Consider the following 19,205-nt stretch of genomic DNA (forward strand, 5'->3'; position numbering starts at 1 on the left):
TTTTTTTTTTTTTTTTGCCTTATTGCTATGACTAGAACTTGTAGTACTGTATTAAAATAGAGTGGGTGCAATGAACATTCTAGCCTTGTTCCTGATCTTATTTGGAAAGCTTTCAGTCTTTCACCTTTAAGTATGAGGTAAGCTGTAGAATTTTTATAGAAGTTCCTTTCTATTTCTGTACTGATAGATTTTTAAAATCATGAATAGGTGTTGAATTTTGTCATGCTTTTTCTGCGTCAACTAATAAGATCATACAATTTATTTTCCACCTGTTGATATGGTAGATTAATTACATTGATTTGTTTTTGAACATTGAACCAGCCTAGATTACCTGGAATAAATCCTGTTTTGTCACAGTATATTATTCTTTTTATATATTGTTGGATTGTCTTTTTGTTTTTTATGCACCCTGATATTTACTCTGACAAATGTAGAATTCCGAATGGTGCCCTTTTATAAATGTGCAAAACCATCTGCCATAACTGCTGCTCTTGATATAAGTATGCTTTTGCCTCAGGCCAGCTGCCCAGCTGCTGTGGTGCTACATAAAGGCCACACATGTTTCCTTGGGTCAGAATTTCTCATCCTCAGTATTAGGAACATTTAGGGCTTAATAATTTTTTGTCGTGGGGACTTTCCTGTGCTCTGTAGGATGTTCGACAGCCTCCTTGGCCTCTCCTCACGAGATACCTGTTGCACCGTGCCAGTTGTGACAACTCAAAATGTCTCCAGATATTGCCAAAGATCTCCTTGTGTATGGGGGCAGAGTGAGGAGGGGGTGGAAATAGCACCCCTCTCCTGTTGAGAACTACTGCCTTAATATATTTAGCCTCTACCTACCCCTAGCTGGGGTGGTTATCCTTTGATCTTGGTCATGGAACAAAGTTAGGTGTGTGGTCATGATACTACAAAAAGGTCTTCCTTTTTAATAGCAATGGTTAGATGAATATCTAACATCTTTTGAGCATTTACTATGCCAACTATGTTAAGCACTTTACCTATATTATCTCCTTTAGTACTAAGATTCATTGAGGGAAGGTACTGGTAATATCCCCCATTTGCAAACTGTGACAAGAAGTTGAATAACTTGCCCAAGGTCACATGTGTTCTAAGTGGAGCCAGAACTGTCTGAATTCAAATCTCATGTCTCTGCCCCTGAGATCTGTTTCCCTGCTCCTGATTCTGTCACTCCTCCCCTCCTGCCTCTCAGTGGACACACAGCACATTTCCAGGCCCTAATCTGGGCACCTAAGTCCTCCCATATTCCAGCCTGCCCATCAGAAATACCCACCATTGGCCAAATGCTCAAAACATTCAGTTCCTCACTTTAGGCTGTTCTCTTGGCCTCTTAGCTCTACTCTTAGTGCTAAATCTGAAGTTCCCCTGTAAGACCCTGTAAGATCAATTGGCGGCTCCTCTCTAGAACCTTCCCTAGCCTCATCAGTCTGAATTTATGGTTCCCCCCGTAGCAACGCCATAACATCCCTTATCTGGTTAGCCCCATCCCTACTTCTGCTAGAGAGGTGTGACCACTTGGCCAACATCATGAGCTGCTCGAGGCCTGGATCGGATCAGGCTTGCTCTCCCACAGCCTGCCCATGGGGCTAATCGTGTACCTGGAATTGGTCGGTAACCAAATTCAGCATAGTTTCCTTCAGTACGGAGGTGTGGTCCCCTGGCCTGTAAGGAGTTGACATTACTATATTCATTTTGAGTTTCGTACCAGTCTAACTGCGCGCTTTCCTTGCTTGGACCCTATAGATTGGTTAAGGAATCTTGAAAAAATTCTGAAGCTTGTCTTTCTCCAGCCCAGTCCTGAGAAAGTCTGTTCATTTGGTGAGAGAGGCCATACCTCTCCTCAAATGGAACTGGCACAGGACGTCCGAGGACTTCCGTCTGTCCTTAGGCACTGCAGTGTGGGTTATAGTTGAGCCCCTGGGCCCAGTGCCCTCAAAGGTGGCACTTCACCAGTTCATCATGTGGTGTAAGGAAGATGGGTGGCTGTTTATATTGAATTCACTGTGGACCCTCAGCAAGTCACTCCATATCTGAACATTTGATATACTGTATCCCTTCTTTTAAAATCTCCATAATGTTCGTCTGAAAGAGCATGTTTTTCATCCCAAGGCCTTTGGCTCTGCCCTTCTTACTCATTTTTTGAGTTCTAGTCATGGCTACAGTCTTCCTGCCATGACTTCATGTGTCTCCATGACCCATGGGTCTCCCTCCAGCACTGCTCCCATTTCTGGAAGATACATTTACCTTCCGTAAAGGCCTTGAAAAAAACCCCTGTGCAGGCCCACTCACTCTGCTGCCACCTGGAGGAGCAGTCTCCAATCCCTTGCCATTTGTCCTGGTGGATTCCAGCTGCCCTTTCTCACAGGACATGGTTGTAAGTCCTGTCCCCAACTCTCACCCCTTCCTGGCTTCCCCTCTCCAGCAATGCTCAAGGTTGCTGTGTGGCTCTTAAGCTCCAGCCTTAGAACTGGAGCCAGGATTACAGGAGTGGCCTGGAGTTCAGCCCCAGGTTTGAGCAGAGTCTACCTTCTCAATTCTGGACACCCTCGTTGTTAATACGACCTAGAATTATAGTGACGTTCTTGCCTGTGCTCAGTTGGATCATTGGACTGAGCCCTCTCAGTCCTTCTTGCTACTATTCTTCAGTCCTCTGATGTCCTCTATTTATGTGTTTTATGAACCCAAATATAAGGTATGGATATGGAGTCAGGCAGTCCTGAGTTGAATCCTGGCCCTGTCACTCATCAACTGGGTGACATCACTTTAAGTTACCAACATAAGTTACAAGCTACTTAATTTATCTGTGCCTCTGCACCTCTGTCTGAAAAATGGACACAACTTGATCCAAGATGGCGGAGGAGTGAGTGGAAGCTGCTGAGGGGAGGGAGGTATAAGGGAACTAAATAATAATGGGGAAAAAATACAATGAAGGTTAAGTTTTTAAAAATGGACATGATAGTTCTTACCTCATGGGGTATTTTTTGTGTGTGTGAGAATTGAATAAGACAGGACATGCCAAGTGCTTGAACAGTACCTGACATGTAGCAAGTGTCAGTAAGAGGTGGTAGTGAGGATGATTATGGTGACTGTAAAAATACCCAGTCTGGAAGTCAGGAGCCCTGGGTCTCTGCCTTTCTCTGCCCCTTTTATACTGTGTCATTCTCAGTGCTTTTGGAACCCCAGTGGCCTGATATGTGAGGATTTTCCTGAAAATCTTTGGGTTTTCCACAGCCTGGAGGTCTGGGTCTTGATCTCAGAGAGCCCTCTGGTGGCCAGTCCACAAAGGTGCAGTCTCCCCTGAATAAAGGGAAGGAGTGGCCTGGTCTGCGGAGAGGTGGGCTGGGTGGTCAGAGGCTGAGCTAGTGTTTTTGTGGGGAGATTCTCCAGGCTGGGTGTTAGACCTGAATGTGGGTCTCATCCCTGCGAAGTTCTAGCTGTGGGACCTCGGACAAACACCTCCTCCTCTGTGGGTCTCGGAGGGAGAAACGTTGGGGTTGGAGATGGACTAGATCAGTGTTTCCCAAAGATGACTTAGGGGGCCCCAGGACCGTCATTTAAAAAAATCTGAATTGTTATGTATTTTCATGTGTGCTAGAGAAACTTGCAAATCTTTCAGCTTATGGATGCTATCATTTTAAGGTGAGTAAAAAATTTAAAAATCAAAATGCACTAAAAGAAAAATATTAAATAAATAATAGTACAGGTGGTATTCTATCAGGGCAAAAATCATAAAAGTGGTAAGCACAACAACAGAAATTTAGGCAACACTGGACTAGATTATTTGTAATTTCCTTCACAGTTCTGATATGTTAATTCTATCTGCATACTACCTGGTATTATTTCTTAGCACAATAATCACCATTTATTGTTTATGCTGCTATAAGGTCTTTGTGTCATTCCTCACGACAGTATTATCATGTGGCTGTTGTTTATTCTCTTAGTTTTACAGAAAAACAAGAGGCCAAGTCTTACCTGCCCAAATTAGTAGGTAGCAGAACGGGTTTGGAACCAAGCCTGACCCCAGAGCCACAGTCTGCAGTGGGAGCCTGACAGGGACCAGCTTTCCAGTTTCAGTGCTGGTTAGTGGACTTTCCACGCACTGGGACAACTGCATCAGAATTGAGGTATTTTTTCCACATAGAGACCTGGGCCCCATGCCCAGAAGTCCTAATTTTGTATGACTGAGATAGGGCTTAGGGATCTTTATTTTAGCCATTTTGCTAGATTTAGGGATGACTTCTAGGGTCCCTTGCAGCCCCTGAATTCTGTGAACCTCAGCTTGGAAGGGCCTCTAAACCCCTGTGCACTTTCCCTGACTCAACACCAAACAGGGTGACACAGAAAACAACAGTAAAAAAGATACTTTATTGTTAAAAAAAAAAAAGACCAATGAAACCACGCACACCGTCGTTCACGCTCACAGTCGCACGCACAGCCGCGAACCACACACAAACGTGCTGTCACCCACACAGCCTCCATCTCACTGTAAGCAGCAACCCTGTGGGTGAGCGTCTCTGTTGCTCTTCCTTTTGACTTTTGTCTCCAGAAACAACACATGAAAAAGCGGTGGACCAGAGAAAGGGATTGGCTGGGGGGTGGGGGGAGTAGCAAGGTCACCAGAATTCTCTGGTTGCTGCTACTCCTGGCTACATACACTCTACACATGTGTACAAATGTAGTATACACGGGTGCCCACATGTGCAGATATGTGCCCACATTGACCCTCCATGCATAGGGTTGAGTCACTGCAGGTAACACTTAGCGATGGAGGGGCAGGCAAGGGCAGGTTGTCCAGTCTGGACATTCTTCTGTCTGGCTCCCTGCCTCTACCCTGCCCTGAACGGACATTCTGAGTTCCTTGTGTCTATGGAAGAAAACTCCCTTTGGGGTGACTCATCCAGACAGCAAGGTTAAAAAGTGCCTAAATTTTTTTAAAATTATGAATTATATGCTTCCTTCCTTTGGCCCAAAGTGCTGAGAAACTTGGGATGAAGAACCCAGAGTTCCACGAGGTCTGAAATCTTTAACAAAGAAGGCCCAGGGCTACATGAATCCTCGGGGGCCCCAGCTGGTAGAAGTCATGTGACTTAAAGTTGCTTTGTTGGAATCTGGGACCTCCGGGAGATGGAGGCCGAAGTGATGCTCCTCAGCTACCCTTGCTGCCCTCATTCACCGTCTCATCCCCGATGCCTAGCACAGTGCCTGGCACGGAGCGGACGCTGGAGTGGACATACAAATGAGGCAGGGTGCATAGGTGACTTTTGGTAACCGCTCGCCTGCTGCTCACCTCTTAGCCCCCTAGGAGGACACCCTGTGGCCCTCCAGGGTCAGCAACCCTGGGACCTCTTCTCTGTATTGGGTATAGTGGTAGTCTGTAAGGCATGAACCTGTCTCGGCCTCCAGAGTGGAGCTGTGGGCAGGTGTAAGAATGTGCCACAACAGAGCTGACCCAGTAGTTGAGGCCCTCCCTCCCTGGGCGCTGAGAGATGGCACATCAGAGACAGACTGCCTCTTGCCCATCTCAGGAGTCAGTTTTTTCAGGTCTTCCAGGGTAACTGCTCTGCACATCCCCTTTCTGCTGGGGACCCTAGTACTGTTTCTGGAGCTCTACCCTCAGCTTCCCTCCATCCTCAGGGACTAGGTAGGGGTCTGGAAGAGCACATTTCAAGGTATGGTAGCCTGGAGTGGGTCTGGGGGCTGCCCTCCCACTTTCCCAGCCATGCTCTGCTCACTCTATAAGACAGGAAGAAGGCGCCAAGTCTTTGGCCTCCCACCCGCCTTCCTCTGAGGACAGCTAGAACATGACCTCCTCACAGCTCCCATAATCACTCTCTACCATGTCAGAGCCCTCATAGTTGGGGGGTGCCAGGGGCTGGCCCTGGCCAGTGGGAAGGCCACCCCCAACCTCACAGTCAGCGTAAGAGGGCCCAGCCCGGCTGAGGCGCATACTCACCCCCTTATAGCCCCCCTCTGCCAGGCAGGGCCCTCCCCCTCCCTGCTGGAACTGTGAGTGGTAGTAGCTGATGGCTGTGTACTCATTGAGGCACGGGGCCAGCAGGTGCTCCTGAGGACTGGGCGGCCGTGGGGGCATCAGATCTTCTAGGTTCTGATTGCTATAACGGGGTGGGAGGGGTGCCCGCTTGTTTTCCAGCTCCAGTGGGAAGGGGAAACCCCCGTAGAGGCCGGTGGGTTCTGGCATCACAGCTGGGTTCTGGTGCCGATGAGGTGAGGGCGGCAGAGGGCCCGGGGTCACTTCAGAATGGGGGTATGCCCAGCGTTCCTTCCTGGAGTAAGTAGGGGGCCAGACTGTGGCTCCTTCTGGGTACACTGAAAGAGAATAGCAAGATAGGGTGAGCTTTACATTTCCCTGGTGGAGGTCTCAGCTGGCCTGATAGCTGCTATATATAACTTAGCATGCGGTAGAGATGGTCCAAGGAGTCAGTGGGTATGTGGCTGGTCTGTGTGTGTTCTTGCTGGCAGCTTAGGCTGATGTCTAGAATCCAGTGGGGCCAGGTTTAAGGCCAGAGGCTTAACCCAAAGCCAGTCGGTCTTGCTGATCAAAGGGTCAATGAACAGGGAAGAATATGGATGGCTTCATGCAGCCCACCCCCAGTCCTACAGACAGCAGCCCTGTCCCAAGTGTCATAGGTGGGTTTCCTTTCCTTAATCGAAGGAAATAGACACATGGTTCGGAGTAGGTGTGATGGCATATATCTCAGAGGGCAAATAAATGAGGTGTGTCTGGGAAGCTTGGAGACCAGGCATCTTTGGTCCCAGTTGTGCTCCTGCTAGTGAATAGTTGGGTGAGTTAGAATAGGTCACTGCATCCTTATAATCCCTAACTATTCTACCAGCAAAAAGTTTTTGAAAATATCTGTTTTAACTATTGATGAATAAGCCAGAAATGATGAAGTGCTTGCATAATCACCTCCCTTTGAGCTAAACACAAGAGAGGGGTGGAGGTCCCTCCTCTCAGCCTGCCAGGGCTCACCTAAGGTGGCTACGCCTCTAGATTGAACAACCAGAAAGTTGGACTAGTGCTTTTCTTTCCCTTCCTAGGAGAGCACAGATGTGCAGAAATCCCCGTTTTACCCCAGGGATCCTACCCACTCCTATCCAGAGCCTATATGTTTCTGCCATAGACATCAAACCTATGGAGTGTCTTGGAATTTAGAGGAGTGGATCGTGATGCAGCAGCACGAGCCACAGGCTCTGAGTTCAGAAACCTGGCTTCGGTTCCAGTACACTGGTGCACTGTGGCCTTGAACACATTACTTCACATCCCATTCCAAGGGACTGGACTGAATGGTTCCCCAAATCCCTTGTGCCTCCAATAGTGAAGTGCTTAGGTCTACCACCCCATTCCATCAGTTCCCAAAGCTAAGGGCCTCTGGTTATACTGACCCATCTGCTCACCTGACCAGGTCCTCTTAATAATGGACTCATTGTCAGAGCGGGAAGGAACCACAGCCGGCGGGAGTCTGGGAGGCACACTGCAGACCACTGGCTGCTGCTTAGAGCTGGGTCCGAAAGTGATGAGTTCATTGGGACCTGAGGTCTTGCTGGGCTCTAGTTGGTTCAAGTTGTTGGAGGAGCTGGTGCTCAGGGGGTTGAGCTCAATGGCAGGCATGGCTTGGGTGTCGACACCAATGCTCCTGGCCAGGAGGTCTGGGTCTTCCATGGCCACAGGCTTGTGAGACTTGCAACGGCGGCAGTAGAAGAAAAGCCCCAAAACACTGACAATGGTGAACAGTAGGACCGTTACGCTGATCAGAATCTCCTGCTGCCCCCAGTCCCCTCTTTTGATCTCAGGGGTGACTAGGCAGCGTCCTTCTGAGCAGTCCCTTGCCTTCATTTCACACCTGCAGAAACAGAGAAGTAGGTAGGGGGCTGACTCACCTCCTTTCCATTTCCCCTCTTACAAAGATCTATGGGATGGAGCCCCCTGCACTCAAGCCTACCCTCTCCAATTTTCCACCAGATATATGATTATCAAACATATTCACATATCAACTTTAGAACTGCCCATCCTCTACGAGTCATGTGTAGGACTCAGCTACACCCTCATTTTAACCATTTGGATCTGAACTCTGAACACAATGATTGTTTTCACCCATGAGACCCAGACATTGTATATACTCTCCACCACTGAGATCACATTTCTAACCACACGCTGTGATAGAGGCAGCCAACCTACCTAGCTATCCTCTAGCTGTAATGTCAGGGTCCCAGATGCAAGTCAGCAGTCCCTCAACAATGGTGACCAGACATCACCAGCAGGGCACAGGGACCCAGCATGGCTCTGCATAGACCTCACATTGGGCAGTTTTTTCAGCGAGAGCACGTCTTAGGTCACTTCAGCTTAGTGTCCCATGGTATAAGGCTCCTAGGAGACTTCTATGGCCGGCTTTACCCACTTTTGAAAGGATATTGGGAAAGGATTGCTCCATTCCACTTAAGTCCAAAACACCTCACATTGCCTGAAATTTCACCACCAACACTTTGTTCTTTGGGGTTCAACGTTGTCTTCCCCAAGTTCCTCTTTTAAAACGGAAACTCCATTTCAGCCAAGGAGTGTCCTCCCAACACATGTACCGAACGGAGAGCATTGTGTACTGCAGAGCAGTAAGGGAAGTGGGGCCGGAAGTGCCAGTTGCTGAGAAAGAGGACTTGGGTCATAAATACGTGGGAGAATCTTGGGTAAGCCCTTTCCTTCTCCGGGCCTCAGTTTCCCCATCTGTAAAATGAGTGGGTACACTACATCATTGGCTCTCTTAGGCACAAGCTGACAGCAAAGGACTCCCTTGGGAGTTTGTAAAAAATAGAATCCCAGATGTCATTCTTTGGAGATTCCAAATTAGTTGGTCCAAGAATGTATCTTCTTCACTAGTCTTCCTCATGACTTTTTAAAGGCTTGTAAGTTGGGGAGTCAATAAAACCAGATAATTGCCAAAACCTCTTGACCTCTAGGGTTCTTAGATGATTTGTCTTCTCTTGCAACCGCTGCACCCACCCCATCCCCACCCCCAGGCCAGCGAAATATGAGGCACCGGTAGCTTGCATTGGGGTTCACGACCCATAGCAGTGCCTGTACCAAGTGGTCATTGTCCCAGGTCACTTTCTGGGAAGTCACAGTCTAGAGCAAAAGACTAAAAACTTTAGCCATATTCAGACTTTACCAAAGATCAGAACCGCCTGAGGAGCTGCTTAGATGTACAGATTCCTGGGCCCCAACCTGGTGATTCTGACTCAGCAGGTTCAGAATAGGGCTTGGGAAATATCTTATTAACAAGCACCTGTCTCTCCCAGAGCGTTCTGATGTGGGTGGTCAGAGGGAGAAGCCTTGGCCAGTGGAAAAGGCCGAGAAGCCAGGCCCTGGAGCACTCAGTCGCTTGCTGCCCATTGGCCTTTCCCGAGTGCAGAGGGCAGAGCTCATTCCGGAATGGTGCCAAACCCAGGGTGAGGAGCCAATGGCACGTGGCCCCTCCTGTGCTTACCTGCCTCCTGCGCGAGGGTGGGGGCAGTTACAGGAGGCTCCATCAGGGGAGGAAGTGCAATTTTCTCCTTCCAGGCAGGGTGTGAAAGTACAGTTCTCCCTTCTTTGTTCACAGTGTTTCCCAGAGAACTGTGAGGAGCACTTGCAGACATAGCCTGGGAGGGGGAGAGGGGAGGTGAGAGAGTGCGTTGGCCTAGCAGGCAGGCTATCCAGCTGAGAAGCCGTCTGGGATGGAGGGATGGCGTCAGCATGTTTGCATATAGGTGTGTCCACATTTATTTTTTGAGTGCCAACCACCATGTTAGGCACTGGTACCCTGCTGGACAAGAAGACTTGAGCCCCACTCTCAAACAACTTACAGTCCTGCAGAGAACAGGCATCTAAAGAGTAATGCACATCCTCTTCATTTACCCAGATAACACATAATCTAAGTGAGAATCTTCATGGGTGAGCTTAGTTGAGCCTCATGACACCTCCGAGATTGTTTACTGTTTATCATCGTCATCAGGGGACAGGTACAAGTTGATAGCAGGTGAGGAAATGAGGTGTGGAGAACGTATGACATTTGCTTAAGGCCACACAGCTAGTAAATGGCAAAATTGGAGTTCTCACCTAGACAGTTATATATATCAGTAAATTAGTGATTATCATGAAAATTAGTTTTATTGAAGGGAAGTGTTGGGGGAGGTTTCCCGAAGCAGGCACCATTTCATTTGCTCCCTGAAGGATGAGTAAAAATTAGGCAAAAAGATAGAGGGGTCAAGAGGAAGGTTTCAGGCAGCGGAGAGAGCATGTGTGAAGGCTTAGAGGAGGGGGTGTGTGGCAAGTCCCATGAATTAAAATGATGCCAGGGTGGGCGAACCTGCTGGAAAAGGGGGGACCGGGAGCTGCCGGGCTGGGAGAGGGGAGGGCCCCAGGCATTGGAGGGGTGGGCCACATGCAGGAATTAGGAACTGAGACTCTATCCGCACAGCAAGGGAAGACACTGCAAGGCTCCGTGCAGAAAAGTGGCGTTCTCAGATCTGCACTGTCTAAAGATCAGTCTTTCCATGGAAAGTGCCCTCCTAGAAGATGCATGTGGAGGGAGAGAAGCAGAAGGGAGGTGGCTGGTGTAGTAGAAGAGGAGCGAGGTGACAGGGGCTTGAAGAGTGTGGACAGGGTAGTGATGACCCTGAAATTTGTGACGAATGCAACCTTCTACGCCAGAGGTCCCCATTCACACCCTTCCTCCATCCAAAAAAAGTAGAAGAGAAAGACTTACTGAGTGAGAATTAAGATGCCTGGCTTCCCTAGTGTAGCCCTAGCAGATCTCAGCCCGTTACTCACCAGGCAGAAAGGAAAAGAGAGGGATGTTTGGAATCAGGAGGCAGATTCTTTCTCTGAGATCTGGACCCAGAACATGCCTCTCTCACTTAACTGTCATGTGACCATGGCGAGTTCCTTTACCTTCCTGGGCTTCCCTTCCATAGCCTAACAGTTTCCTGAGCCGTAAAGTGGAGCTATCAATGGCTCTCTTCCCTCCCTTCCTCCCTCCCTCCCTCATGAAGGTGTGATGAAAGAATATGCTTTGTAAACTCTATAGTGATATATAATTGCTAGTCCAACATGCCAGGGTCCTCTGAAGAGCCTCTTGGGATGAGCCTTGGTGTTACCCCGAGCCCTTACCTGTCCCGTGAGCCTGTGAGCACTTTCCACCATTGAGACACGGGTTCTGGCTGCAGTCTTTGCTGTGGAAGCAGCACTGGGTGAGGGCCTGCCTCTCCAGCAAGCCTGCTGCCTTCTTGCCGTGGGCCCGCAGCTCCAGTGCCTCTCCGTTGATCATGACTGCATCTAGGCAGCCTTCGAAGCCCTGGGTGACATTTCGGGGAGAATGAGAGAGGACAAGGCCGCCTAGAAAGAGGTCTCTTTTGGGCCTCAGACCCTGGCAGTTCTCTGGGAGCACAAGAGAGTCGTTGCCCGAGCTGTCAACCAACAGGCGAATGGAAGTGTCTGTCTCCTTCACCAGAACGGAGTGCCACTCTTGGTCATTCACAGGGAGCGAAGAGGACAGAGTTGCGTAGAAGCCACCTGGACAGCAGTATTTCAGCTGGAGAACTCCATCGACCAGCTGCAAAGAAAACCCAGATGGCCATCAGTCAAGCCAAAAAGTCCTCATAAAAAGCCCTGCTAACAGGCTCCCAGTGCAAAGAATGTGGATTGTGTTTTCATGGGTTGGGAGGGTTAGTGTTTGGTGATTTTTCAAGGCCGTTTTAGGGAGTGTGTTTGTAGAGAATAAACGCCTTCCAGGTGCTCTTCTGTCTATGGTTTTATTTAGCCCTCACTGCACTCCATGGGATGGTCTGGGCAGGGATGACCTCTGCGTTTCACAGATGGGGAAACTGAGGCCCGGAGATGCCTTGCTGTCATTTGGATTCTTCTTCACAGGCCTCTCCAGTATTCTGCATTCCTGAACATTGGCCTTCAAGGATACCAAACCCCCCGTCTCACTCCTACCGCCTTATGCAACAGGTCAGCAGTTCTGCTCAGGAGATCTACAAGGGGAAGCTATTTTCACAATAGTCCTAAGACATTATTTGCCTTTTCTGCTCTCATCCTCTCCTACATATACAGTGGAGATTTACCACAACAGATGAAGGCAGCAGTAGATATGAAAAACCAGCTGTCTTCTATTAGGCCAGACATCCGAGAGATTTTTGAAAATGTAAAACAATGCCTCTCTTTTTTTTTATTTTGGAAAATGAAATTATTTTTTATAAAAATGTGGTTTTATGTGAACATGTAAAGCTTTCTTATTTTTAAATGAATTAACAAATAAAGCTTTTAACGTTTGTCAATTTTGATTTCTAATACTGAAAACATTGATAACTATATAAGCAAAACTTCCTTAGACTCATTCATCATTTTTAAGGAGTAAAATGTTATGAAAGCAAAGTCTGAGAACCACTGGGTTCACCTCACCCTAAGAAGTGGGACTGCTTGTGATCAAATCTTCTTCTGGTCACTGTGGTTGGGTAGAGCTTTCTCTGGGTGAAATTTGGCTATACAACCCAGTGTCCCCAGTAGTTAGCCATTTGTACAACACCTTCCTGGTTTTTGCCCTGACTCAATACTACCTATATCATTATTTACTTTAAAAGGAAACTTACTATTATACAGTAAATAGAAAAACAGAATGGCAAAAATAAGTACAACTCACTCCTTTGACTTTCCCCAGGATCACAATCCATTGATCCCCTCATCTTTTCACTCTTTTGCTTCCTCAGCAATGCCCTCACTCCTCTCCTTATCCAGCTTAAACTCCACAGCCAAATTCCCATCCCTCTCTTACTTGGTCAAACTCACTTGGCAAACCCACAAAACTGGTAAAACTCAACTCTCCACATCTTCTGTATGAGCATCATGGAGCCAGCATGGCTGTGGAGAAACACACAGCCTTACTTATGGATCTCCCTTTAATTTCAGGACCATGAGTCTCAAATGAGCCCTTCATGCTGCTCAACAATTGTTGTATCTTTCTTCGTCCATTTACTCTCCCAGATGACTATTTTCACAGCTTCTCTCTCCTCGGACCCTGAATGCCTCCCTCCCCCTTCTCGCTCTCCACAATCAGATGGGGACTTGCAGACACTCACAATTGCGTCTGTCCACCTTGGTGAAAGCCAGTCTCTCCATTCATGTACTAGATCCCCCACCCCCACCTATGTCCTCAAGGACAAGATTCCACTGACTCTTCTTTCCTACATCTTTGCTCATTCTCTGCTGGATCATCCCAAATGTCACACAAACCTTATTGCTCTAATTTTTTTTTTTTAAGTTAACTTGAACCCACTTCTCTTGCCAAATACCACTTTTTTTTTTCTTCCCTTTGTAGCAAAACCCCACCCTCAGCCACCTCAACACTGAAACCACTGGCATCAGGGTATTCAGTGACCTCAGTGTTACCAAATCTAGGGGTTAATATCACTGCCCATCTTAGCTGACCTCTCAGCTGCACATCTCCCAGCTGATCACTCACTCCTTCCTTCTTAATACATGTTCTTCCCTTGGCTTCCTGGGTACGATACTCTTGCCCTTCCTCCACCATCATTGGTTGCTCCTTTTCAGTCTCCTCTGTTGGAGCCTCCTCTTCCCCCGACATCTCAGCGTTTAACTGTCTCAAGGATGAATGAATACTTGGCCTACTTGCTTAGTAATCTACACTCCTTGGTGATCTTCATCCCCAGTCCAGACCTTTCTCACAAACACTAGATTTGTTTAGCCAGCTCCATTTGGAGGTTCAATAGGTATTTCAAACTAACATGTCCAAAACTGAACTCCAGATCTTTCCCCAAACCTGCTTTACCCATATTCTTCCCCAGGTCTGTTGGCGGCAACTCTATCCCTTCTATCCCTTCTAGTTGCTTAGGCCAAAATCTTTTTCTCCCAGGTCTCATTCAATTCATCAGGAAATCCTGTTGGCTTTACCTTCAAAATCTATCCAGAATCTGACCTCTTCTTCCTTTTCCACTATCATTGCCCTGATCTAAACCACTGTCATCGCTCACCTGAATTATTGCTTTTTGGCTGGGTCTCTCTGCTTCTATCTTTGTTCTTCCAAGGTCTATTCTTAGCACAATTGCTATGAGGACCTTTTTTGCATATGTTAATTCTCTGCTCAAAACCTTCTGATGCCCTCCATTTTTCTCAGAATAAAAGTCAAAGTCCTTAAATGGCCTATGAGACTTTTATAGATTTCCCCCCGTTTCATTATATCTTTGACTTCAACTCCTACCACTACTGTCCCCCTTGCTCACTTCAATCAATCCGTTCAGGCCTCTGGATTGTTTCTTAAGCATTCTAAGGAATCTCCTGCCAATTTCTATTCCCTCTACCTAGAATGCTGTTCCTCAGATGTCTAAGCTAACTCCCTCACCCCCTTCAAATTATTATTCAATTATCACCTCCATGAAGCCTTCCCTGACTACCTTATTTAAAACTGCAACTCCCCAGACTCCTGATTTCCCTTAATCTTTTTCTTTTAACCCAAAGCACTTATCACATTAGGACAAACTCTATGGTTTTCTGATTTATTGTGGTTATGGCCAGCATTCCCTATAGGATGAAAGCTCTAAGAGGGGGTTTTGTCTTATTAATTGATGAGATCCAAACACCTAGAACCATGCCTGTCACATAGTACATGCTCAATAAGTATTTACTGACTGAATTAAATTCTAGCCAAAGTCTGTTTCTTTGTCAAAGTGGGAGGTTGACATGCGTGCCGGAGGTGTTAACATCAGGAAGGTAAACTGAGACTTTCTAGATGACATAATCAGAAAGACTGATAGATCATTAGAAAGGAAATTCATCTTTCTTCCATGTAATGCTGGTTTTGTTATCTTGAGGACCCCACTGGTAGCCAGTGCCCCCCTCTTGGGAAACCTGCTCTATTACTCAGCAAAAGTGATAAAAAAAAAAAACCCAGGGCTAGGTGATCCCACCCATTTCTCTTTCTATCTTTAGAGACTCTCTCTTATCTCATAGAACAGCCTGACCTCTGTTGTTGTACTTGGACATAGAACTTTAGGTGGGATGGCTTTGGCCACCATGACCGGAATGTCTCATGTCTTGACCCAATAGTCAGGCCCAACACTTCCAGCAAATCATGCAGGGATTTCTTCATAGAAATCATCCTTCATGGTCATGTTCATGTTGCCCCCACCGCCCCAGCCTGGCAGGCTCACATGAAATCACTCAGCTGGCAGGGTCATACCTTCAGGGAGACACACACTGTCCCATTGCTGAACAGGAGAACGGCCCGTGACTGAAGTGTTTTCAGATGGAAACGGATGTGCCAGTTCTGAGCCCCCGGGAGATGGTACCGCCCGAAGCTCTGACCACTGAACCTTGTGGCAGTACCTGTGAAAAGCAACCGGAGGTGTCACCCACATGTGAGATGGTCCCCACAGAGCCCTTGAACTGACTGTCTCATTCAACCCTTGGGTGGCAAGTAGAGTCATTGCTGATTTTATAGATGAGGAATTGCAGTCAGTGGGTTACTTGTCCAAGGTCACACAGCTAGACAGGTGCCATCACTCTGCATACCCTTCTTTGGCCCCAAGGACCCTTGCCTTGGGTCCCAGCCTGGGTCAGAAACTATGAGCTCAAACCATTAAGAAAGCAGGAATCAGGTCAGAAAAATTGTCAATCAAGTGTGTAGAAATCAAAATTTCTATCCTACATTGTTTCCATGTTATTTCTGACCTAACTAGGGGAAGAAGGAAGTAGAATTGGAGAGGATTTTGCATGTGTGTGTGATTTCAGGAACACCACAAAGTTTATTTTACCTCAAAACATCTCATCTCCATTATTGGGAGTGTAACAATCGGGTAAGCAGTCCTAAATAAAATGCTATGAAGAGGCCAAGAGACACCGTGATAAAGGAAGTGACAGATCATGTGGCCAAAACTTCTGTAAAGTCCTGCATACTCCAACTCCTGCAGAACTGCTCACAAACAGCTGCATAAAGGAGTCTCAAACTTCACATGCACTTGAGTTTTTCAAGCCGATTTGACCCTCAAACCCTTTTATGTGGACCACCTATTCATAGCCCTGGCAAATAGCATTCTGCAGTACCCTCTTTGGGAAATGCTGTGATCTATTAAGCACTGCCCTCCTAAGATTTTAAGAAATCCATCCTCCCCAGAAGTGAGTTGAGATATTAAATCCCTGTGAATAAGCTTATAGTCATTAGGGGAAGGGATTAGAGATACAGGCCCATAAGGAAGAGGAATTGTTAAGGGCCAAAAGGAAGAGAAGGAAGAAGCAGAAAGCCTAAGGCATGTGGGATTATAAAATCCCAAGAGGCTGTCAATACCATAGGTCTAATCCTCTCTGATGCTGGCAAATCTATTATAGTGGCTCATTATTGGGTGGGATATTGAAGGTGATCTCGATGAGGAATTCCCAAACTTGGCTGAATATCAGCATCAACTGGAGAGTTATAAAATACAGAATGCCAGGCTCTACCCTCAGAGAGCATGACTCGGTAGCTCTAGTGGCACATGGGGATCTGTATTGTAGAACTCTCCCCAGGTTGGCATAGTGACTGGAAGAGAGGCCACAGGTTTCTGAGATGCTGGTCATGTTCCGATCCTTGATCTAGGCTCTGGTTACGCCGATGTATTTGGTTTGTGGGAACTTGTTGGGCTGTGCACTTATGACACATGGATATTTCTCTAGGTCATATTTCCCTAAAATTAAAAAGAAAACAGACAAACTTCTTTCCAAGTGATTCCGGTGATCTATGAGCCAGCCCATCTAGTATTTCTTAAAGTGCAGCCCTTGGACCACCTGCTTCAGAATTGACTGAGGTGCTAGTTAAAAATGCCAGTTCCAGGCCTCACCCAAGACTTTCTAAATAAAAATGTCTGGAAGTGACACCCAGAAACAGGCCTCTTTAAAAACACAGTCCCAGGTGATTTTTCACGATCTTTCATTTTAGAACATCAGTTGCCCGATGCCAGATGGTCAAGAGACAACCTCCAGTCACCACAGCTTTCCCTGCAACCCACTCTGGGGCAAGAGACACAAGAAGGGAACCCGCCCACCCCAAGAGTAGCCTAAATCCAGCGGGCCCTGAGGAAATCCACAAATCTGAGAATTTCCCTAATGCAGACTGGGTGGGCCCCAAGCGGGCAGGCCATGCCAGGCAGGGAGCGATGGTGAAGCAAAGTCATTCTTTTTTTTGCCAATGCTCACGTGCATTCGTTTTAATGCTAGGACACTAGTGTGAATCCTGTCAGAAAACCGAGTTTCTAAGAGCTGGGTGAAGCGCTCAGGCTTGAGGGTGGGATGCACAGGTATTTGAATAACCAGCCCTTCACTGGAGTCTGTAGAGTTTCAGGCAAACCAATATAATATAATCCCCATATTTAAGTTTCAGCTGTAGATGGAGCTATTACCCTGCTCTGTCGGGTTGTGGTGACAGAGGTTAGGTGACACATACACAGAGCCTGGCACATTGCACAGTCCCTATAGCAACAAGTGCCACCCTGTGAATGACAGCCACCACTGGTGGGTTGCTTATTATGGGCCAGCTAGGGATAGAGTGCTCTTATATCCATTAAGTAATTTACTCCTCAAACCCACTCACGGAGGCAGATGATGATACTTTCATTATTTTATGGATGAGAGACTAAACGATAGAGCTGGGGCTTGAACATGAGCCGTTTAGTCAAAACCTTCAAATTATAACTCTCAGGCTTCAGTAATATAGTTGTAGTATTAGGAACTGTGGTTATTTGACCACTTTCTGTATCAGGCGCTTTTCCAAGCAAGCACTTGATATTTAATACTCATTTAATCCCTACAGCAGTTCAAAGGCACAGAGAGGTTAAATAATTTTCCTAAGGTCACCAGGCTAGCAAGTGGCAGAGCTGAGATTTGAACCCAGGCAGATTGATGCCAGAGTCTATGCTCTTAGCCATGATGCTAAAATGCCTCTAGCATTCTTACCATTATTTTCAGAACTCCAAAAAGCGGCCAGGAACAGGGTGCTATTCTGTGAATAGATTTTGTAAGGCCACAGTGGCCTCATAGTCGTGGCCCCTGGCCTTTAGCCCTATTAAAACTTCCCTCTCACTACCCCACAGCCCTTCCCTGGAATCTCCTAGTCAAGCTGGCTGAGCCCACCATGCTGGTTGCCCTGGGGACGGCCCCTTCCTCACCATTGCAGGAGCAGTTCCTCTCCAGGCGGTGCCGTGGGGTTAGGATGCTGAGCCTGGCTGTGCTGTACGTGGGCCCGACCCTGGGGTCCAGGTGCACTGTCTCTTGGCAGATGCGACCCTGGCAGCTCGGCCCGTGGCAGGGCACCACAGGCATGGCTGATCTCATCTGAATTCCCACTGAGTGCTCCATCTCCTTGGCTGAGTGAGTGATGGCAGTTGCCAGCTCCTGCAGCCTGTGGAAGGTCCCGGAATGCCCCTCGAAGACCAGAAGCACGTCCACCCCTGCTGCGGCCTCTGCGGGCTGAAGACTGGCCAGGTGGATGCTGGCTCGTTTGATGTCCAGCTTGTTGCTGAGGAACCTCTGCAGGTTCCTCCAGTGGTCGCTCACCAGCTCCTCCGGGGTGAGCTGGTGGAAGCCCATCCACATGCTCTGCTGCAGGGCCTCCTGCCCCGCGTGCCACACGTGCACGTGGACCCCAGCAGCGGTGGAGAAGGTCCCATCGCTGACGGTGACATTGAACACGTAGCGGCCACGAGGCAGTCCATGGGCGGCGATAATCTTACCATCAGACACACCCACCGAGAAGAGCCTGCCCAGGGTCTCCTCTCCTGCCAGGCTGTAGCTCAGCGTGTCCTGCGGGTCTCGGTCGGTGGCATGGATTTTCCCCACCATGCCACCCTGGAACTCCTGCTCCCCAATGGTGATGAAGATCTCCAGTGGGAGGGCGGAGGGTGGATAGTGGCTCGGCTCTGTGACATGGACTCTGACAGATGTGGAAGAGGAAAGGGGAGGGACGCCGCTGTCTGACACCTGGGGTAAGAGACGCACTGTGTTACCATGGAATTGGGGCCCAGATGAGGCTGGCCTGCTTGGAGAATCATGTCTCCCTACTTGAGGGCAGGCTCAGTGTGTCGCCACATTTGAGAATAAAATAATAACTCCAAAAGTACTGAAGGTTTTGTGGAAGGAGTTACATCCCACATCC

General features: G+C 47.8%; 1 protein-coding gene across 1 annotated transcript in view; it reads right to left on the bottom strand.

Moving 5' to 3' along the window:
• Window positions 1-4,386: 4,386 nt before the first annotated feature.
• Window positions 4,387-19,205, bottom strand: part of FAT2 (FAT atypical cadherin 2) — a 67,862-nt gene continuing 53,043 nt past the window's right edge. The window contains exons 19-24 of the mRNA XM_090288446.1: window positions 18,220-19,030; window positions 15,264-15,409; window positions 11,180-11,621; window positions 9,516-9,669; window positions 7,435-7,880; window positions 4,387-6,345 (exon numbers count right to left, since the gene is read on the bottom strand). Coding sequence (XP_090144572.1) covers window positions 5,813-6,345; window positions 7,435-7,880; window positions 9,516-9,669; window positions 11,180-11,621; window positions 15,264-15,409; window positions 18,220-19,030 — 2,532 coding nt within the window. The 3' untranslated portion in view covers window positions 4,387-5,812. The remainder of the gene's footprint in view (window positions 6,346-7,434; window positions 7,881-9,515; window positions 9,670-11,179; window positions 11,622-15,263; window positions 15,410-18,219; window positions 19,031-19,205) is intronic.

Source organism: Furipterus horrens, unplaced genomic scaffold (assembly GCF_987537825.1).
Source record: "Furipterus horrens unplaced genomic scaffold, mFurHor1.1.pri manual_scaffold_10, whole genome shotgun sequence".
Classification (NCBI taxonomy): Eukaryota; Metazoa; Chordata; class Mammalia; order Chiroptera; family Furipteridae; genus Furipterus; species Furipterus horrens.